Below are 22,240 nucleotides of genomic sequence, written 5' to 3' on the forward strand. Positions count from 1 at the left end.
ACACACTGTTCTTTGCTGCCAGACCTCTTTTCTATGTTTACTGTAAATGCAGGTCACCTGCACCATCAGAATTCCACCTGCGCCAAACAGACACCTGTTTTTCCTACAGAAGAACACATGTTGGTAATTCTTCAGAGAAATACATGAAAAAATATTGCAGGTAAATGTTATTTGTTAATCTGAACGATTGTAAGAGTTGATCTCATATCAAATGGACTCTGTAGGCTGATTTTGTTCCTGTACCAGAGAAAAAAGAAAACCCTGCCAGGAGCTTTTGTTGACTGCGTTATCTCCTTGACAAGCTAATGCCGCTCTCTTGGAAGGGGAGTCTCCCCTGGGCAAGGAGCCAGCACAAGGCCAATGCCCCACACAGCCCACTGCAGATCCCTTTGGTGAGACCGAGCAGGATTAAAGCAATGCACGTTCCTTGTCTGGACCTCTGCCCAAAGCAGGTCCTTCTCAACGTGTCTGCGCGTGCACACTGACTCAGTGAAAGTAAGCAGGACTGGCCTACCATAGGGTAAGGCTAAGGTGCTTTCTTCTTAAGAGTAGGTTAAGACAAAATGGATTATGCCCCCCTTCTACGAAAAGCCTTTGATCTTCTTTCTTGGACTGTTTCTCAGATTAACTCCTCTTCCTTAACACCTTTGCCTGGGAGACGCTTTGATCCCAGAACACCACATCCTCCAAGCTGAGAGGAAGCAGAGGGCTTGGTTGCGTGATAGAAATCAAGCCTTGTTCGCTCCTCTATAATGGCAAAAAAGTCCCACTACAGAACTGCTGCAAGACAATATTCAGGCTCTGAGTAGTGCTGTTTCTATGTATATTACATGTTTTGCTTTTTTTTTTTTTTAAATGCAAAGTTTAAACTGGGATAGTGGGACATTCCTTACGTTCTTCATTGCCCGTGGCACTCTAACAGATTTCTTTCCTTCTCCTTCACTATATACTTTTAATTATCCAGCCAAAACTAATAGAAAATATTTCCCATACACATACAAACAAAGGATTGAGGCATATTCCTTCCAGATATAATTTATGATTTAGTTATGATTTTAATTGCATATATCCCAACACAATATCTACAAGAAAGAGAGTGTAATCTTTGTAGTGTTATATTTACAAAAGTACCCTCAACTACCTATATTACTACTTTGCTTCCAATTTGTTCTGGCTCCCACCAGAATCGTGCATAACACTACTAACATTCGTGAGTTACACAGTGATTGATCTGAATGACTGTGCATTACTCAAAGCAACAGATTCTCCAGGACACTGTGCCCCTTTGGGTCTTCTCCGAAATGAAAATCATCAGTGGAAATGCTGTAGCAGAAATACAAGAGTCAGCTGCACACATCCAGGTCCACCTGTTTCCCCAAGAGATGTCTCAACTATTTTATACGTGAACCTGTTACCAAGGAGGAAAAAGAAAATAGATCAGGAGTCATAAGAGAAACCCTCACAACATTACTCATTTCTTGTATTTTACTATATTATACTGAATTCTAATATTTTTTCACATATCATAGCTTGTCTAGGATGTTGCAACTTATTCACCTATACAAAATTGTGAAATCAAGAGTTTCTCATGTTATCTGCACACCACAGAATTACACTAATGGCAACAATTTACTCATGAGACTCATGAATACAAGACCAAATAGTTTCATGCATCTCTAATGCAGTTTTCCCTTTCAGCATGGCCATCTCTCCCCAGGCCTACAGCTAGAAGAAGGGTTTTATACTGTGACCATCACTAAGATACAGGTGAGCCTGCAAGGTGCTGACCAGCCGATAAAAGGTGGAAGGGAATTTGGTTTTTTGATGTTAAACAGGTGTCCTCAACCACTGCTCAATAAACTAAGCTTTCAGGGGCCACAGTGCAGTTGTCTTACGAAAACACTTCACTTGTAAGTGTTTAGCATATAAAAATATCTTTCCTTTCAGAAGAAATTTTTCTGAAACATGTTTTATCACAATACCTTGGGCATGCAGAATGTATCTCTGTGGACACAGATTAATTTCTCATTCAGTGAAACTTCATATTATCACTGACTTCCTTTGATATTTTGTGCTTTAAACTGGTAGTTAGATATCACCTGTTCAAGGGAGTAGAGCGACTGCAGAACAGGCTGAAATCGGGAGGATTCAGCCATTTGCCAGTAGGAGAAAGTACTCTTGTCTGTGTATGACTATGTCCAATCTGGCTCACAGGCCAGAGAGTATTAATTTCAGCTCAGTTAGTTGAAATAACATGAGGATTTCAGTACAGGACAGTTCTCTGGTAGAGCTAGTCTATCATAACTGGCATAAAGACAAGCTCAGGGCTTGGGATAACAGGACAGAGCCAAGACATATTGAGTATAACTGAGAAGTTGCAAGGATGACAGAAAGGAAAGGTCTCCAGTCATACTCTATGTATTAGTGAATGCAATGTGAAGAGAGGGACTTTGAGGCTTTTCTTGCAGCTGCCATTACTTTATCAAAGCCAGCGGGCTTGTAATTTTTCAGTAGCGTTTCTAAGAAAGATGCAAAGTATTAGCAACAATCACGTGAATAATGTGGTATTACGCACACAAAAAATAAAATAAAGCACAGATAAACCTCCATCACATGTTTAGCAGCCCTAAAAACCTGAGGGGCTGTCTCTGGCTTGATGAGATAATGTTTATTGGCTGATTCTGATACACTCAGTCGTGGGAAGAGTTAGCATCATCTGGCTTAGTTGAACAACATGAGTGCTTCTGGAATACGTGGGAAACTAATTGAGGTCAGTCTTTTGGTCACAAATGACACTGAGGCCTGGATTCACTTACCTAACTGTAGTACTTTACCAGTTGTATATATAATCTAAACTAATTATGTAGGTTGCAGTCATACTGTGACTAGTATAGCAGTTATAGACCACAGAAAAACACCTCCAAAGGGATTCATCCCATGTCTTCGACATCTAACTCGAGATGGGACAAGGCACTTTCTACAGGAGCCTATTTCTTTCCACCAGCTGCAGAGAGAGCTTGAAGAACTAGCTGTTGCGAGGTGGCTAACTTTTAGACCGTTGAAGTCAAATGAGGAGACACTATTTCCACCTCTAAAAGAACTGATGAGTTTGTATTGAACTGCAATTACCCTTCCAGATCTTCCATTTAGGCTTTTCAGATCAAAAGGTAGCAGACCTTAAGCTTCCTCCTGTGCAGACATCCTATCAAGGGATGTCTCATTAAATGAGGCATCATTTAAGTGTCAGGCTTGATCAAATTACAGAAGTTTACTACAGCGTTTGAGGAAACAGCCGTTCACCCCAGTACTCAAGGAACTTGCGGACTGATTTGAGCAGCGCGTGACTAACATACACGTGTCACAGGTGATCGTGAGCTACAAAACTGCTCACACACATCAAGAGAGTCTTGGGCAATACAGTCTCAGCCAGAATTATACGTATTAGCCATAAATCATCCGTACTTGAAGAATACCAGATCTAACCAAGAAAGCAGGGGCTGATGGTACCAGAGGCTGTGAAACGTAACCCTGAAACGACAGCAAGCATGACGAGAACATAGTGAGAAAGTTGGGATTTGCATGTGGGAAAAAACAGACGATGGGCACACCCTTCTTCCGAAAGAAGTGGATCATCTATCACACGCCAGGCTGAGCAGCAGCGATCTCCAGCAAGCCCATCGAGGCAGAGACCAGGCTTCAGGACTGCCGAACACCAATTGACGTCGTCCTCTGAGGAGGGACTGAGGGGGGACTGAGGGACTCTGAGGAGGGAAAGGAGCTGTGCATCTGGGCCGCTCCCCAGGACAGTTCTGCTTTTAATATTTTCTTCTTCTACTCTTTCTCACGCTGGTAATTTTCTTCCGCCTCCTAACAACTTTGCCACGCCGGCCAGGGCTAACCTTTAAGGCAAGACAAGGCGGCCGAGCCTCGCACCCAAGAAGGGCCCGGACGAGGCCAGCCGGGCGCGCTGCCTTTGCGGAGCGCCCCGTGATGCCAGGCCCGGCGCTTCCCCCACGCGGGACGGCGCTGCCGAGGGCCGGGGCAGCTCTGCCGCCGGGCCCACGCGAGGCCGCGGCGAGACCCAGCTGCGCCACGGGGAGGCCCGGCCGCGCCGAGGGGCCGCCGGCTCCCTCCCGGCACCGGCACGGCGGCGGCGCTGCTTCCTGGCGGCGGCGCGGGCCGGCGGAAGCGCCCCCCCCCGCCTCCCCGATCCGCCTCCGCCGCCATCGCCGGCGCCCCCTCCCTCCTTCCCCCGCGCCAACGGGGCCGGCGCCGCTCGGGGCCCGCCCATGAGGCGGCGGCGGCTGGGGCTGGGGCTGGCCCGCGGCGCCCGGCCAGCGCGGCGGGGGCTGGCGGCTCCCCTGAGGGCGGCGGCGGGCCGAGGTTGAGGGCCCCCATGCGGCGGCGGCCGCGGCCGCTCCGCCGCCAGGAGAAGCCCCGCGCCGGCACCGGGCCCCATGCACCCCAGGTGAGCGCCCTCGCGTCCGCCGGGGCCGGGAGAAGGGCGGGCCCCGCGGCCGGGCCAGGCGGCAGCGCCGGCCTCGGCCGCAGCCTGCCCGGGAAGCCGGCGGAGGCGGCAGGGGGCCGCTCGGCCTGAGCGGGCTCCCTCAACGGCCGCCTCCCGTAGGGGCCCCGAGCCGCCCAGCTCCGCTCCGGGCAGCTGCGTGGGGCACGGCGGGGCTGTGACCCTCCGGCTGAGCCGCGAGGGCTTCGTGCCGCTGACTCGTTTCGTGGCGGTGCTTTCTTTCGGTAAAAGGGGCCGGTGGTGGCCGCGGCCAGCGCCTGCTGAAGGCCGATCCGCTGCGGGCGAGAGGCGAGGGTCGGCGTTGGCTCAGTCCTGTATTTCGGCTAGGGCTGTGACCGCCGTAGGCGAAGCCCGTCTCGCCCGCCCTGCGCGCCGGTCCGGGCCAGCGTGCCGAGGCGAGGCGAGGTGTGCGGGGCTCAGGCCAGGGCCTCGGGAGCCGCTCACAGCGTCTCCTTGGTGTCCCCGTCCCCGCAGGTTGGACGGGGCTACCTGGGCCGCTTCGGACCCCGGCGGAGGGATGTCGGTGAAGGCTGGCTTTCTCCCAAGGCTGAGCGCTTGGGCTCTTCGGCAGCCCCTGCAGCTGGTCGTAGGCCCGCTGGAGTAGCTCGAGAGGTGCGGGCGCTGCCAGCGCCGCTGGTGGGTCGCTCTGAAGCAAGGTGTCGTCCATGGGGCCAGGTTCCTTTTTTTGTGCGCTAGGAGCACGTGCCGGTTAAGAACCAGGCTAAGGTAGGCTATGAAAACTCTGTAAAATGGCTGTTTTGCAGAGGTGACTGCTGTCGCTAATGGCCTGGTTCAGACTGATGGTGAAGTAGCGGTTTTGTGTGCCTTGCCAGTTTTAAGTGATCTTTCCCCCTCCTCTGCCATGAGGAGAGGAGGAGCTTTGAACATGAATGTGGGTTTCAGAAGTTATGAAACGTAAATCGGATGCCATCGTCCAAAGATTTGTGACGTTCGGCTTGCAAACTGGTCTGCTTTCGCAATGTTTAAATCACAGTGGCTTTGACTGTAAGGAACGAAGCCTGGTTTTCTGGACAGCTGTAGACAGCTATGGTCTGATTTCTATTTTAGAATTGGCTTTTAAATCCTGGATATTGGTATCTGATGTGATCAATATATATCAATCACATTGTGATTGTAGTGTGAGTGATTGATGGGTCGTATGTTTAGCTTTCTAAGGCAGAGTTTTAATGTGTCAGTATATGATTTTAAGTTTGTTTGCTCAGCCCTTCTTCATCACAGTACAGTCATCAGGAACATTGCTGCCTCTGTTTCTCGCTCACGCTTTTTTTTTTCTCCTCCTCCCTTCTCTGTTCCCTGTCCCCCAGAATGAATGAAATGAACTTGAGTCCTGTAGGGATGGACCAGCTGACCTCATCCTCTGTGAGCAATGCCCTGCCCGTCTCAGGGAGTCACTTGGGATTGGCAGCATCACCCACTCACAACGCCATACCAGCACCAGGTAATGGGGGAAGCTCCTGCAAAGGTTATGACGGCTGGTGCTCTGTGTTTTACGCTTCACATGGAAGTTCGCAGTTGGTAGCAACGTTTACTCTGATAGCAAATCATGTGCTAGAGCGGGTTTCATGGCTCATCGTGTGATTGGCATAGAATTATGGAAGGGTAGACCATAAACCGTTGCTTATGGGGCGAAGCAAAAGGGATGTGTGCTTACCAGGCCTATACCTTAATGGGAATCTCGTTTTGTTCTAATGGGGTGTTCTGCACTGTGTGTAGGTGGGTGGTAGCAGAGTCTTCTGAAATGTGAACTGTAGCTGCAAGTCTGTCTCCATCTTTATCTGTTTTCACTCAAGTGGAAATACTGTTTTTTTTTTTTTAACCTGTAAAGCAAAACTGTTTTCTTAGCTGTTTTTTTCAGAGGGCTCCATAGACATATGTAAAGCAGAAACAGACCCTACATAATATATCTAAAAAAGATCTAACTGCATTCAGGCATGCCCCTCAGTCTAATAACTGCAATCCTTTCTCTGAAGCTTGTCACTTTGCTTTGAAAATACCACACTGTTCTTCCATAGTGAACTTCTAAGCAATTAGAAAGCCTCTTTGTTTGATTATTTTTTTGTAAGCTCAGATAGTTCCATTGAGTTTAAATGGGCGTTTTCTTTTGCAGGCTTGCCTGTTGCAATTCCAAACTTGGGCCCCTCCTTGAGTTCCTTGCCCTCTGCTCTGTCTCTGATGCTCCCAATGGGTATTGGGGATCGAGGAGTGATGTGTGGTATACCAGAGAGAAACTACACCCTACCTCCACCACCATACCCTCACCTGGAGAGCAGCTATTTCAGACACATTCTACCTGGTAAGTGGTCTGGTGCTGATGGATGAGAACACAGAGAGAGACTGTGTTAAGAGCGATGTGGTTTCTATCCTGAAGCAGGTAAGACTAAATGAGTATTTTGTGCAGCTGTAAATTCACTGAGTTTGTTTGAAGTGTGTGCCATTTATGCACCTGTATTTTCTTTTATGTCTCTCTGTCTATTTATATAAAAATATGAAGAGAATTGCAGGGCATTTGCTACTTAAACTAAACCTCTGATTGCTCCTTCTGTTGCTTTTTTTTTTTTTTTTTTAAGATCAACAGAAAACAAGGCATGCCTGGTTTCCATCTCAAGTGGCCTGTTGTAGTCTGAAAACTGCTGCTGTTTTTTATTTTTTCCTGTAGTCTGAAGTAACACATTGACATGGGCATAATGCTCAGCTGCAGTAGTTCAAAGCTCCAAAAGAACAAGCCTTCAGTGAGGAGTTTGGGCTCATTTCCCACCCCTTTAGTTCACGGCACCGTTTTTTTCATTATTGTTCAAGGCTGGTTTCCAGAGGTCTAACATACTGATTTCTTTCTCAGTTCCCCTCTAGCTTGTATTTTAGAGTGTAAACGTAAAATTTTACATGCAAGTACATCAAGACACAGAAATTTGAGCTTTAAAACAAAACAAGGGCTATATTTATAGCTATGATTGACATGGAGGAAGAGGGTAGATAAGCTTCAAGGTTGCACAGTGAGTGTTGCTGGATTAGGAAAAGAAATACAGCCGTCCACGTTAGATCCCATCCAGCTGCCTGACAACTGGTTGCTGAACTCACCTCTTTAGGAGTAACCTTTCCTACTAAATGCCTGTGGGCAAAGGGCGGAGGAGGAGACAGTGCATCTGAGGGCCAAGGGTATTTGCCATTCTTCTGAGCTGGAATAATTTATGCAGAAATATATTTTTTCCTTGTAAGTTGCTTGATGTTCATGTGACATTTCATGGGGCTCTTCTGTCAGTCATCTTACTGCCTTCAAGAATCTCCTCTCCCTTGTTCAAGCCACATGGCCGCATTCTATGCAGAAATATTTGATACAGTTGGTTAAATGAGACTGGTTATTACTAATTTCTTGGCTCAGCCATTTTTTGTGGGGTTATTCCGCTGTTGCAGGAAGACTGTCCATACATGCATGTTAGTGATGATGGCTATATTTGGAGGGAAAGCTTGTTCAGAGCAAATGGCTCATAGGGTTCAAGGCCAAAAAGAGACATGCTGACTCAGATCTTGCAGAATCTGCAAAATCTTTCTCTGTCCCTGCTGGAAGTACTGTTTACACAAATGTGCTGATGTATTTCCTCCAAAGCCCTTTCAGCTTTGTCCAACAAGAGAAGTTGGTAGTATATAAGCATAGGTCAGCGTTTCTTCACATCTTAAGTTACAACGTTGTTTGACATTGAAGAGTTTTCTAGAGCTACCAGAAAAGATGTTGAGGTTTATAATTTAAATGCTCAAACTGGTTCTCAGGCTATCAGGACCTTGGTATGGTTTTATGCTTTTCACTTAAGGAAAAAGAGCAGGTGACTCAGGACACCTTTGAGACACTTTAGCTTGGTCCTTCAGGGTTGCAGTTGATGAGCTTTGAGAGAGACAATTGTGTTATTTAATCTTAGAGGAAGGAAGTAGTCATTGTTAAACACCTAAGCAAAAAAGATGTATCCTGGAGAACTGTTTTTACTTCCCATACTCCTAGCCAAGGGTAGCCAGGGATTATGAAATGTTTAGTTCTATTAGCAGTCTTTCATCTTTTGTGAGGTATTTCTTGAGAATGGAAAATTATATTTAAAATGTGAGGAACCCCTTTCTGATTCCGTTTATGTACCTAAGGAGCATAGGTTAAATGCTGCTAGAAACTTGGCTGTTCAGAGTAAGACAAATAAGTAGAGGCTTGCTTTATTGGATGGAAACTCTGTTTTTGTTGTCAAATGACACCTTGGAAAGAGTGTCTGGTAGGCATATGTTTGTGAGCCATTTTTTAGAATTAGTGCTTCTTAATTGGACATTGTGTATAGAGTGTGTCTTCAGGGATCTAGGTCTTAATGTAGTATACCGCAGGGACTGGCTGTTTTTGTTTTAAAAAAAAAAAAAAAAGTGATGTCCTCTCACCTTCTTCTCTTTTCTCCTCTCGTTCTATCAGGTATCTTATCTTACTTGGCTGACAGACCTCCACCTCAGTACATCCATCCCAACACTATAAATGTTGATAGCAATCCAGCACTGTCAGTCCCCAGTAATCCCTCAGCCCTAGATCCCTACCAGCCCAGTGGATCCGTAGGGCTGGAGCCTGGGATTGTCTCCATGGACTCCCGCACAGTGAACGCGCATGGTGCTCAAAGTCTGCATCCTAGTGACAGCCACGAGGTAGCACTGGATACGACAATCACTATGGAGAGCGTTTCGAGAGTAACCAGCCCAATCTCTACAGACGGGATGACGGAGGAGCTTACGATGGATGACGTTGCTGGGGATCATTCGCAGATGCCAAACGGCTCCCGGAATCACGAACCTTTAGCTGTAGACACGGTGGGCAGTAACTTGACGTCGGACGCTGTGGGGCACGGCGGCGTCATCCCTATTCACGGTAGCACTTTGGAACTCCCCGTTGTCATGGAGCCCGACCACATTGCCGGGCGAGTGACCGGAATATCGGACAGCACACTAAATGACTCCATTCATACTGTGGCCATGAGCACCAACTCTGTGAGCGTGGCGCTCTCTACCTCACACAATCTAGCTTCCTTGGACTCTGTAGCTTTGCATGAAGTGGGCCTGAGCCTTGAGCCGGTGGCGGTGTCTTCCATAAATCAGGAAGTAGCCATGGGGCCAAGTCACGTGGACGTGTCTGCAGACAATCTGGCCTTCGTACCATCCTCTCTGCAAATGGAAGACTCCAATTCAAACAAGGAGAACATGGCTACCTTGTTTACCATATGTGAGTGTGCCTCTGCTGCTTTCTCGGGGTAGGGTTTGTTATGCAGCTGTTGTCTGGAGGGAGGACAGCTCTCTTGCAGACCGTCTTACAGATCTCTGGTGAAAGAAACTTAACCTTTTTAACTAGTCCACAAAAGCTGGACGTCTGCGATTGCAGATTAACCTCTGACTAATAGGAATAATGGGATGTTTTAGCATTGTTCTCTTTGTATCCATCTCCCGTGCTAACCTGAAGTTGGAAATGAGCCTCTTGGCTTTTGTAGATAGCTGATTCTGCCCTTTGCAATGAGACTCTTGTTTTTCAAAGTCACTTCACAAACGACTTCTTGCTCCCTTAAAAAAAAATGCCCATTCTGTACACTTCCGCATGTGAATATAATTGTTGAGTATAACGTTGTGTGACTTCTGTAAAATTAAGCCATGAACAATCACTGTGAAAATACGGGTCTCAACAGGACCTACTGGAAAGTAGAGCAGAGAGGGAGGGGAGTTCTTGATGTTTCTAATTGTTCTCATCAAAGGACTTCAGTGCAGAGGTTAGCTGATCTCCTGGGAAGAGAGGAGCACTGGACATTGCACTCTCTCAATCCTGTCGCAGTTAAAGGGGTGGTGTTTGAGAACTGGGAAGTTCTCGTTTGCTGGGCCAGAGATCTTTGAGCTTCCGCCTGCACCATGCCTGGCTTCTTACCACTGAAGTGCAAGGCCAGCTTTTATATTCAGTTTTGTTAGTTGTGGTAGGATTGCTGAGTGCTGCCTTTGTACGCAAACTGGCACTACATCTGTCAAATTCTTATGACAAGCTTTGTCTGCAGATGTTTTTAAAGAAATTGAAATAAATGGTGCCTTGGTTAGCAGTGTGAGAGGTGCAGTTTAGTGCATAGTCCTCTGAGTCTAGTCAGGCACTTGAACTAAAACTTTTCTTCTTCGTGGTGAAATATAACTTAAAATCAGTTGGGTTTAGAACTACGATAAAACTACAACTCCTCGTGGAAAAGCTTCACAACTTACGCCCCCAGAAGTTCAGACTAGCGTCTGTTGCTGACTATAAGGGCATATTGAACAAATAATCAAAGTACTTTTGATATCCACCATGCTAGTGATGAATTTCCTTCTCTCATTCACCGCAGTGAGGTTTGATGTGCCAGTTTATTGTTGCTATATTTAAGCTAGTCTAAAGCTGTTTCCTAGCTGACTTTTCCCATTGGTAAGATATTATAATGGCTATTACACTCCAAGAGCTTTCATGTGATTTGCAAAATGGATCTTTCACTTGGGAAGGTTTACATTTTAACTTGTTGTTGTTGTTTTTAAACTTCTCCTGAATAAAACATGAATTTTTGGATGAGTGACAACAAGGAGGAGGAGTTGTTTTAGAGTCTCTTGATGATCTTTCCTCACTGGGAAGGCAGGAGTTGTGGCCTTTTGCAGAAAGATTTTGTGAAACATTAAGTAGTACTTGTCATCTTTGTTTGCAGTCGTGGGTGCCTAAATCAGAGAAGTAAAACACTGCGATTCCTTGCATTATTTGGCAGGGAAGAAAGTGAAAAGGAAACGGTATCTTGCACATGCCTTAGAACGTGGGAGTTTGTTCATAGTCTTAAAAAACGTGTGGATCCCTAAACCTTTGCAGGTGGAGATGTGAACCCCTTTAGGAATGTCACATGCCTAAAACTTGCTTTTCTTCCATTTTGCCTCGTGGGAGCTACTCCGTGAACCTCTAGCAGTCTGTGATAGGCAGGGCTAAAAACAACTGTTACCAACAGTATTTCTCATTACTCAGATCTGGTTTTTGTGGTTGGTGTGCTCCTTCCTACATGTCATCTGTACACCTGAAGCAATTATTATACCAACTCTGCCTAAGCAATTTACTCAGTACCTACATATCTGTAATTGTATAGTTGCTTAATTTGTACTTTGTATGGGGCCGGATTCCAATAGTCTGACGTATTAAGGGATTATCCCCAAAACTCTCTCCCACCTCCAAAAAAATCAGTGAAGCTGTTGTTTATGCCAGGTGAAGACTGCTTCTGCGATAGATCTTTAATCCCAAAGTTGAGCCTAAAGAGGCCAAAGAAAGTCTTTGGGAAGATTCTGCTTAATTAGCTGAGCACCTCTCTCCAGAAGAAGAAAGATTCATCAGCAGAGTGACTGCTGAATAAGCTTTCGTTGCTCCGTTCATATAGAAGTAAAATGACAAGAAGGTTTCTAAAAGTGTTTTATGTTGTGCTTTTTCCTGAAAAATATCTTCCAGTGGTTTACTTATCAGCAGTACATAAGCTGAATGACAGACTGGAAAAATGATGCTACTGCCTGTTCTTAGTCCTATGTTTTTGCTCCATTCAGTGACATCTCGTAAAGGTACTATATGAGTTTATTGCAGTAGGCCCTTCAAGAGCAGCAATGCAGCCAGGTTTCTGCTGCCATGAAAACTTGTGCGTTGTCTGAATTTAAATGGAAATAAGGGGATATGTTGGTACAAATTAGAAGAATTTCAGAAAAACCTTATTGTCCCTGTGCATGAATATCCTTGAGGTTCTGCATACAAGGAAACACTTGTGTTTCTCGTAAATTTGGAAGACGTAACTAGTCAGGAGGTGTTTGGCTTGATCTGGCCAAAAAAAATTTCACTTGTGATCTGAAAGAAAATGGCGCTCTCCGTCATTAATGCTAGCTCTGGGGAGAGTGTCATCAGAGTATTGCAGTAGTTCTGGTGAGGAGTGGACTTTCCCATGGCTAGATTGCCCCTGTAGGGGTAAGTCTAGAGGATTAAGTTGCCACCAGTAAGGTGGGTAGGAGATCCTCATGTTTGATCTGAATTGGGTAGGAGCAGCCACATGTACTATGACTGTAGTAATGTGACTCATATTCTTCTTAAGCACCAGCTGGTAGAGCTGATGAGTTAAACCACGTAGAAGCAGCCTGCTCTTTGAACATTTTAGGGTTTTTATCTTTCAAGTTCTGTACCCCTTCTATGAGTTCAGACAAAACATTTTCAGCAGGGGCTGAGCTGAAACATGTTGGTCGGGAGCTGGCTGCACCACGAGGTCTGTTGCATCTTTTTGATTCATTGTCCCTTCCCCACTCTTGCAGGGTGCACGCTGTGTGACAAGGCGTATCCATCAGACTGCCCAGATCACGGTCCCGTCACCTTTGTTCCTGACACCCCGATAGAGAGCCGCGCCAGGCTTTCTCTCCCTAAGCAGCTTGTCCTCCGACAGTCTATCATGGGAGCTGAAGTGGGTAAGAATCGAATTACTATGTGTTTCTATGGAGCAGTTTAAAATACACACACCTCCAGAAATCCCAAACTTTGGGGATTTTAATGTGGGAAAGAGACACTACCATAGAAAGGTGGTTCCCTTATTTGTAATCACCATGACTTCTTATATTGTGCAAGAGCTTCTTGTCCTCTGGTCACTGTTTAGGGGTGCTGTCACAGAGCATTAGCTGAAACACTTGATAGGGTCAAGAACAAGCCAAGTATGATGTTTATTCTTATCACGTGCTAAACTGCCCAAGCACAGCTTTGATAGGAAAACATTATAGTGACTGCAGTTTTGGGGAAGGTAATAACTAGAAATAATGGAGGAGATTTCTGTCTGCTTGTTCATCAGCCTGGTTTGCTACTTGTGGGTCTTCTGGATGCTCTCATTGAAGAATTGATCACAAGTGCCTCTTTTTCTTTTTTTTCCCCCTCCATTTACATTTGGCATGTAGACTGTGACGTTGTCACTGGATGTGGACCTTGTTACTGTATTTCACGCCACTGACACCTGAAAATCGAAGCATACAGTACGATACCCTAAGGATCCGAAGGCTAGAGAAGAATGTGATTATTGGCTTGCTTAGTGATGCTGCTTGTTAAGAGTAGATTACATCTGTTCTTTTCAAGCTGCATTAGTTTCCAGTTTATTCCTGAAAGCTATTCAGTGTATTCTTGTAGAGCTATATATATACATATATATATATATAAAAATAAGTGTTTAATAATAAATAATATACACGCAGGAATCCCTCTGCCCATGACAGAAATACAGCTGCCTCTGGGGAGAAATGCAGAAGCTGCTTAACAATGCCCAGCAACAATTCTGGAAATTCCTGGGGATTAGGTAGGCAAAATGTAGTTACCGAAACTAGTATTTTCTGCTTCTGCAGAAAGTGCCGTGAAAATTGTAATTGGGACAAGCGGTTAGGATCTTAGTTCTGATAGCTTACTGGAAAGTAAATTACTTGCTTTTGACAAACAAAATAAGTATTTGTAATTACAACAAAGCGGCTCCCAAAAGTGTCATGTGGTGGTGGTGGTTCTTGTCTCTGCGGTAGGTGCGTTCCACATGTGAAGTAGAAGCTTTGATGATCTTATGCCTAGATACTACCCTTGGAGCATTATCTCATAAACCTCCCATCACTTTGTTATGCATGATTAGTTGTTTATATAATAGATTTCCGCAGATGTATGTCTTCTACTGATAGGTGTGTGGACACGAGAAACCATTCCTGTAAGGACTTGTTTTGGACCATTGATCGGGCAGCAAAGCCATTCTCTGGAGGTGGCTGACTGGACGGACAAAGCAGCCAGTCACATCTGGAAGGTCAGTGGATGTTATGGCTCACAGATTCTGCAAGCGTGCCTGTGTCTTGTGAAAGCCACCACAGGACACAGCAGCTTTAACATTATCATCCTCACCTGAAATCAGAACTATTCCATCAATTTGTTTGATTGTTTGATACTTAATACCAGCATAGCAGACCCACGTATCATGCAATACACAGGTAATCAATCCTGAAGTACAACAACCTTTAACACCTTCCCTTTTAAAGGGCTGCTTGTGGTTTCCAGTATTTCTGTGGAATTGCAGCAAAGATTGTATATGAATTCCTAGGGCAGCAGTTGTTTATTTGTTTTATAGCATTGTTTGTTCAAAGTTCCCACAGTTGATAAATCATTTCCTATAGGAAAGCTACTTTAAAGCTTTCTTTTACTCATCAATTCATGTTGAGGGAAAAAAAAAAATTGATCTGTATAAACAAAGCAGGTACTGTTTGCCCAGATACTATTATTCATAAGCTTGGCTTGTAAGAAAAATGGCCAAATGCATTTCTGCTGGGAGCTAGAATTAGTAAGTGGGAAGGTTGCTGATAAACAGTTTTTCTAGCCTCCTGGACAGTGGAGAGGTCAGGATTCCTGTGTGAAAGGGCAAGTAAGGAGTAAGAACAGGGCTGTGGTCTTGGCAGCAGGAAAGCAGACTTCACAGCTCAGTCTAGGTAAATGCTCCTCTCTTAAAGAAAGAAGCTGTCTTTGAGCGCGTCCGTTACTGCATTTTACCCTAACACTGCGTTCTGGGTTTGTTTTTGTTTTGTTTTGTTTTTTCCCCTGTTAGATCTATCACAATGGCGTCCTGGAGTTCTGCATCATTACGACTGATGAAAACGAATGTAATTGGATGATGTTTGTACACAAAGCCAGGTGAGAGCCATCTGTGCTGCACTGTAGTTTTGGCTACGGGGATGTTGGCTCATAGGAGGCTGTGCAGGAGAACGTGCAACCTGCTGTGCTCACCGCCCAGATGGGTAAAGAGCTTGGGACCAAGCGACCCCTGGGAGTTTTCTAGGTATCTTGGACTGGGGAGGGGAGCAGTGAAAGACAGCAGCGAGCAGAGAATGTTAAGGGGGAACCAGCACACGTTCTGCAGTAAAACATCCCCAAACCTGTCTGGACACGGTGTTTTCCTTGCCTTATAGCTTTATACCAGGTTCTTCCTATTTTCTTCCTTGAATGTTAGCTTGCTATTGTCCTCTTTCTGTCTCGTTCCTTCTGGATATATCTGTCAAGATGGTATTGACTAGCTTTTTTTTTGTGTTTGACCTGTATTAGTGATGTGTCCCTGGGTTCTTTTCGCTTGAAGTTCCAAAATCTTACAGAGCCCGAGAGCTGTCCTTTTCAATCTTTCTAGAGCAAGAAGCCATGCAAACTGGCTTCAGTATTGCTCCATACGTGGGCCAGTGAGAAGGCTGGACCTCTCCTATTTCTCTGTGACAGAAAGTAGGTTTTCTGTGCCATTCGTTTCATCGCTCCAGTCAAGAAGCTGATGCTTGATCTTCCATTGCGATGGGGCAGTGCTTTTTCTGGTTTCAGATAATGGGAACACAGGCATCCAGCTTCAGAAGATGAATTTTCACATCTTGGAAATCTTCTCCAAGAGTTATTTTTGAAGATAATTTTGCTTTAAGGGTTTCCTGATATAATTTTTTCCCCCTCATGTGTTTTTTTATTTCTTAAGGGGATTATTATGAATATATATATTTTTTTTCTTTTTTTCTTAAGAGGTCATCAACTCTTTTCCTTCAGCCCATTCCAATCTCTGTTATTTTCCTTGCAACATATTTCAGTGTCATGAATGTTTTATGGTTTACTGGAGTGGGTTGACTCTCAAGGTCCAGTTTTCTTGTTTTTTATAATAAAGAAGTGACACAAGTGAAAATTTTCATAAAATGCTGACAGGCCTTTGAGGTTCTCCTATTGCCTATTAGTAGGAATTTCCTCTTTTTTTTTTTTTTTTTTCCCCCTGTCAAAAATGAATATGTCTGGAGTTTTTTTTTTCTTTACTGTCCTTATTGCTATAGGAACCGGGAAGAGCAGAATCTAGTAGCTTATCCTCATGATGGAAAAATTTACTTTTGCACCTCACGAGATATCCCACCTGAACACGAGCTTCTCTTTTATTATAGCCGGGACTATGCACGGCAGCTTGGTGAGTAAGCATTAACCTTTTTTGGCTTTGCAGAGAGCACCCAACTCTAATTACCTTTTAGTGCCATCTCTGGGTACTGTGATTTGGGAGCACTGTATGTTCTGGGTCAGTTGCTAGCGGTACACATTGCAGTCCCTTTTTACATTTCATTGCTACAGCAGTACCATCATTTACAAGAAAAGTTTCACTGTCTAATTCTGCTGATTAAGGAGTAAAAGATTTCAGTTTTGAAGAAAATGGGCTGGTTTTCTGCTGTTCATCCATCTGGTGCTAAGGGAATTTTGCCAGTTGAAGATGTTTCCATCTTCCCCACCTTCAGTTGTGTTAGTTTGGGTTTGGTGGAGCTGTGCTCAAAACCAGTCCAAAGCATGGCCCCAAAGAACAGTTGAAATGACCTGCCTGAAAGTGCCGGTGCTTCCTTCCAAGAAGGAAGCACCGGCACTGAAGGAAGCTGGGGTGAAAATCTCTTCAGCTGGCTTTGCTATGGGGGCAAAGTGTTAACCCGAGTCATGCTCACGTTCTGTTAGGCCTTGCTGTACCTCATTAAAAGTGATGCTTTTGTACTCAAAGGTGTCCCCGAACATCCAGACGTGCACATCTGTCACTGTGGAAAGGAATGTGCTTCCTATGCGGACTTCAAGGCCCATTTGAGTAGCCATATTCACAACCACCTCCCCAGCCAGGGGCACGGCAGCAGCCATGGGCCAGGCCACGGCAAGGAAAGGAAATGGAAGTGCTCCATGTGCCCCCAGGCTTTCATCTCCCCTTCCAAACTCCACGTCCACTTCATGGGGCACATGGGCATGAAGCCGCACAAGTGTGATTTCTGTAGCAAAGCTTTCAGTGATCCTAGCAACCTACGGACACACCTCAAGATACACACAGGTAAGGGAAGAGGACTTTATAGATAAGCCTGGGCTAGTAAATACATTGGGGCAGGACCTGTTCGCTGATCCTTTGGTCAGCTGACAGGGCGTAACTCAAGTTAACGCCATTACCATTGAGAAGAAGTGTCAAGCTTGGTCTGGGAGATAGAAACCTTTTGTTTGCTCACAGCAGATCCAGTGCTGGCAGCTATAGTAAAACTTAACGTGAAGACTTCCCTCTGACTCGTGTGGAAAAGCCACCTGGATTTGAGAGCTTGTGACGTAGACCGTTGTACACTTAGGTACAGGGTCGAGACCTTTCTGCTCTTTCCCACTTGAATTATTTTTCACCTGAAACAAATGGAACTAGACGGAAATTGGTGACTGTGGGGTCAGACTGAAGTGGATAAGTCTGTTACCCAGCTCTGTCATGCTTCAAAATTTAAGTCTGAATATGCGATTGACTTCTGTGTGGTGTTTGGATATCACTGGAGGTTTTAGGGATAAAGTAAGAATTGTCAGAAGATAGTGAATGAGAGCTTGTAGAGGAAAATAACAAAAGATTTTTCAGCTATGTAAGAAGAGAGGGAGTAAGAAAAGGCATGTATTCAATATGGAGGGGAGGATAGGGGATAGGGTAAAGGTCAAGTATAGTCCAGAAACAGGCAATATGGCTATCTTTCCCTCGTTTTTTTCAGTACGGTTGAAATGGCTAGTGGGAATCAAGATATGGAAATTACCAAGCTGGAAGGCGAGTAAAATTGGGTGTTCAGTGCTCTCGAGTCAAGCGCAGGAAGCTGCAGGCTCAATAGTGAGGAGTTGTAATAAACTGACTGTGCAAGTGTGGCGCTGTATGACCACAGAATAGTAAGTGGGATAGGGATTCAAGTGATGTTGAGTCTATTAGCCTGAATTCAGTGGTACACAGGGGTTTAAACTACACCTGCAAAGGAATAATGGAAGAACTACAGCTTGGGAAAATGGGATAAAATTCAGAGGTACCGAAGATCTTAATAGCTTGCTTGATATTTGTTAGGTAAGAGAACTTGTTTATCTAGAGAAAGGCAGTGCAGTGCATCAAATCTATCTGGGCTCCAATAAGGTATATGATGAAGTTCCAACGGGAAATTAGTGGAGATGGGGAGGTACTAAGCTACACTAACTAGGTGGCTACCAGGGTTAGTATTAAAAAGGAGGCTACCATGGTTTTTACTCAAAAATTAATCCTAGTCTTGTTAAATGTTTGCATGAATCTCCTTGCCGGAAAACTTACAAGTGCACTGGTGATGTTTTGTGGTGCTCAAAATAGGGAGGCACTGTTAGCATGGACAAAAATCAGAACGCATATCTTAAAGGAAAACTGAATGAGCAAGCACTGGAGGAAGAGGAACGGATGGTGTTTAGCAGGACGACGTGCAGTACCATTCACCACATGAAGGGCTCAGTAATTAGAAATAGTAGCATGAGGACTGTCGGTCTATTTTTTTTTTTTTTTAATGAAATGAAATTAGCTGTCTGGTTTTTTTTTTGTTTTGTTTTGTTTTTTGCAGAGTTAAATGGGGATGGTAACTAGGTAGGCCTTTATACTGAGCAGGAAGGAATTATAGGTGGCGACAGATCCTTTTCACAAGAATCTGCCTTTCTTCATGGTAAAATTTTATTTTTCAGAAGTGGCCAGGCTTGTTTGCTCTTAGTATTTCTTGGCACACTGACTCACTCTGTGGGTGCATGTTTGTAATCCTAGGTCAGAAGAACTATCGCTGTACCCTCTGTGACAAATCGTTCACCCAGAAGGCTCACTTGGAATCGCACATGGTCATCCATACGGGGGAGAAGAACTTGAAGTGCGATTACTGTGAAAAGCTATTCATGCGGAGGCAGGACCTCAAGCAGCATGTACTCACTCACACACAGTAAGTGAACTCACAGGATGTGTTGGATTGGCCAGTGCAGTAAATAATGAAGCTTAACGGCCTGACAGAGGATCTCCAGTTTACAAATCACTTGGCCTAGGGAGAATAGGTTCATCCTCTAAAATGAAGCGCATCTGGACAAATTCCTTGTTACTGGCATTCTACTGAGGTTGGACTATTTTAGTGTTTGGAGTATTTTAATGACAAAGGAAATTCCAAGCATGCAGCTTGTGTTGTGAAATAGCATTCTGAAGTGCTCATCACTTTGATTAATGTTTAATTTTCTGCTGAAAACTGCTTCCAAGTCCCAACATGACCATTAAAACTCATAAACTCCTCAAGAGTATTCTCACTGAGTAGCCCATTACTGAAGTCTCTCATTCATGCACTTTGTCCGTTCCCCACAGGGAGGCCTCCACAGTCAGGGAGGGCTGATCTGCACCCCCAGATCCTGGGGTTCAGCATCTGGTTCTTGTACTCACTTGGAATCAGATTGCTGCTTCTTCCATGCTGCCTAGGAGACAGCCTAGTGCAGCTAGCATCAGAGAGAGACTTACTTACTGTTTGTTCCTATGGCCAGAGCTAGGAGCACTACCTGTGGGAGGTGATTTGCACAGTTATCTGCAGAATTTGACTGTAACACTCTGGTAAGCCTGAACATAGCATTTGTAAATTGAGGTTTGTTAACACTTGAGGGTTTTTTTTTCCTTTTTTCTTTTTTGTTGCTGTTTCTGCAGGGTGGGAAGGAGAGGGAATAACCCTGCCACCATAGCAACACCTCTGCCCTTGCCAAAACATGGAGATTAAAGAAGAGCTTGAGCTTACTCAAAAAAAAAATCCTATTATAGAATTGTTTCTTCATTAACTTATCATTAGGAAAGAAAAAGTTAGTTGCAAGCTAGCATTTTTAAGCCAAAAAAAACCCTCAACTTCTGCCAAAGGTCTTTTGGGGGAAACAGAGAATAGGGTCTTTGTGTACATACTGTTTTTGTTAATGATGATGTGCAGCTTTCTCTCACTCTAGTGCTGCAGTATTGCTGTTATCGGTGGACTACTTCTTCTTCAAACATACTGAAACTGAACTTGAGAAATCAGAATACCCCTCCTAGCCTTCCTCTCACCACTTCCCTGCTACTTCTTAATACAGGGTCAGCTGCCTTTCTGCAGGAGTAAACTAACTTTTTCATGTCTTGCAGAGAACGGCAGATCAAGTGCCCCAAGTGTGACAAGCTGTTCCTGAGGACAAATCACCTGAAGAAGCATCTCAATTCCCATGAAGGAAAGAGGGACTATGTCTGTGAAAAATGCTCTAAGGCTTATCTAACCAAATACCACCTCACTCGCCACTTAAAAATATGTAAGGGCCCCACATCCAGTCTGTCAGCCCCAGAAGAGGAAGAGGAGGAGGATTCAGAGGAGGAATTAATAGACTCTATGAGGACTGAAGACTGTAGACTTAACAATGGAGTATACTCAACAGGTGATGCCCTCTCAGGACATAAATGAAGAAAGTGAGAGGGAAATTTTCTTGGATGTTGAAATTGGAAAGAAAAGTCTCTTCCCTGTTTCCCCAGTCAACATCTTATGTCAAATGAGGAGTTTTCCCTTTGTTTTGGTCTCCCCACTACCACCATTTAATAAACTCTGTCGCCAAAACACTGAATGAGAATGGATCACGCACTTACTGTCGACAGTGAACAGTTGCTAAGAAGGAAATCTGATGCAAGGAGATTTTTTTTTCACATACACTGTGCATACTTGTTTTTCCAAATCACTCAGATTATCTATCTAGCCCCTTCCAGGATACATGAGACACCTTGCATAGGCCTTTGAGTGAAGAGCCACAAACCAGAAATGCAGTTGAGTGATCACAGTGACATGCGAGCCAAGAGTCCTGAGCTACCGAAGCCAGCATAGTAAGAAAAACAAACAAACAAGAAGTTGGTGACAGTTGATGTATTTTTTTTCCTATACTTTTTAACTGAAGGATGTGGTTTGGCACAGAGCAGAGGAGAATGTCAATGCTCAGGTTTCCTTCTAAGACTACATATTTAATGCTTTGGGTGTGTTTTTTTTTAAAAAAAAAAAAAAGAAAAGCAGTGAAATGAGCAGTTGCGGACAAAGCAATTACCTCACTACAGAGGTGTTCAGAAAAATCAAAAATTTATTGGAAAACAGTTATTGCCTCCTCTCACCCTGGTTCACTAGGACATGTAAGTAGGTAAAGACTGTATTGATGCAGTAAGAAAGAGGCTTACAGATGATCAGACAGTGTTTACAGTATGTATTACTTATTGTTGCGCTGTAAACCTTTTACCACCTAGAGCAATGGGAGGGTTTGCTGCTAATATTATTTATGGAATGAAGAATGTATTTCATTCACTTGTTTTCCTTTTGAAAAAAATTAAAATGTGGCTCTTTTCTAATGTTCTTTTTTTAATAATTACACATTCTTGAAAAAAAGGGTTTTATTTCTGGTACTGATGAGAGGAGAAAGAGCCTTATTCTGCCTCTCCCCGTTTCCTGGTACAAGGTAGGGGTAGGAACCCCTTCATGAATATGTGGGGCTAAAAGCTTTGGTCTTTCTTAACAGCACAATCTTGTAGGGCTCCTCTGGCTCTGGTGTATAGGAAAAACAAAGACCAGAACACAGCTGTTTGTTTGTTTGACAAGGTTATTGGAGCTTCCCATTTGAAAGAGGCTCCAGTTTTCTTCCTAAATGGTCAAAGTTCAGACATCCCTCTCCCTGAACACTCATTTTCCTAGAGAGCTCTGTTTGGGTTTGCCACTTCACATCTGAAGCTGCTTGCTTGTCCCATCAGGTCAACACTTGAATGAAGAGCTAGAGCAAGACAGGCTGAGGAATTTTTTGCTTTGTGAAGGGAGAGCTGGGATAAGAGGTGCCTGCTAGCAGTAACACCACTTCCTAAAACAAGC

General features: G+C 44.5%; 1 protein-coding gene across 2 annotated transcripts; it reads left to right on the forward strand.

Annotated features, from left to right (window-relative positions):
• Nucleotides 1-4,327: 4,327 nt before the first annotated feature.
• Nucleotides 4,328-21,733, forward strand: PRDM4 (PR/SET domain 4). 2 transcript variants are annotated; one of them, XM_068943923.1, is made up of 11 exons: nucleotides 4,328-4,468; nucleotides 5,851-5,984; nucleotides 6,654-6,839; nucleotides 8,979-9,773; nucleotides 12,863-13,012; nucleotides 14,246-14,364; nucleotides 15,154-15,239; nucleotides 16,397-16,524; nucleotides 17,095-17,409; nucleotides 19,135-19,303; nucleotides 20,500-21,733. In XM_068943923.1, the coding sequence occupies exons 1-11, from the start codon at nucleotides 4,458-4,460 to the stop codon at nucleotides 20,807-20,809; spliced, it is 2,403 nt and encodes an 800-aa protein (XP_068800024.1). In that variant the 5' UTR covers nucleotides 4,328-4,457; the 3' UTR covers nucleotides 20,810-21,733. The 2 variants fall into 2 exon arrangements, with proteins under 2 accessions (XP_068800024.1, XP_068800034.1); XM_068943933.1 differs by lacking the exon at nucleotides 4,328-4,468 and adding an exon at nucleotides 4,798-5,251.
• The last annotated feature ends 507 nt before the right edge of the window (nucleotides 21,734-22,240 follow it).

This window comes from Struthio camelus, chromosome 1 (genome assembly GCF_040807025.1).
Source record: "Struthio camelus isolate bStrCam1 chromosome 1, bStrCam1.hap1, whole genome shotgun sequence".
NCBI lineage: Eukaryota > Metazoa > Chordata > Aves > Struthioniformes > Struthionidae > Struthio > Struthio camelus.

What these genes read in the sequence shown, in the direction of transcription:
- PRDM4 (XM_068943923.1), top strand. An exon ending in TATCATGGGAGCTGAAGTGG is followed by an intron (nt 13,013 to 14,245) that starts GTAAGAATCGAA and finishes TTCTACTGATAG; the next exon opens with GTGTGTGGACACGAGAAACC. An exon ending in GGACTATGCACGGCAGCTTG is followed by an intron (nt 16,525 to 17,094) that starts GTGAGTAAGCAT and finishes TTGTACTCAAAG; the next exon opens with GTGTCCCCGAACATCCAGAC.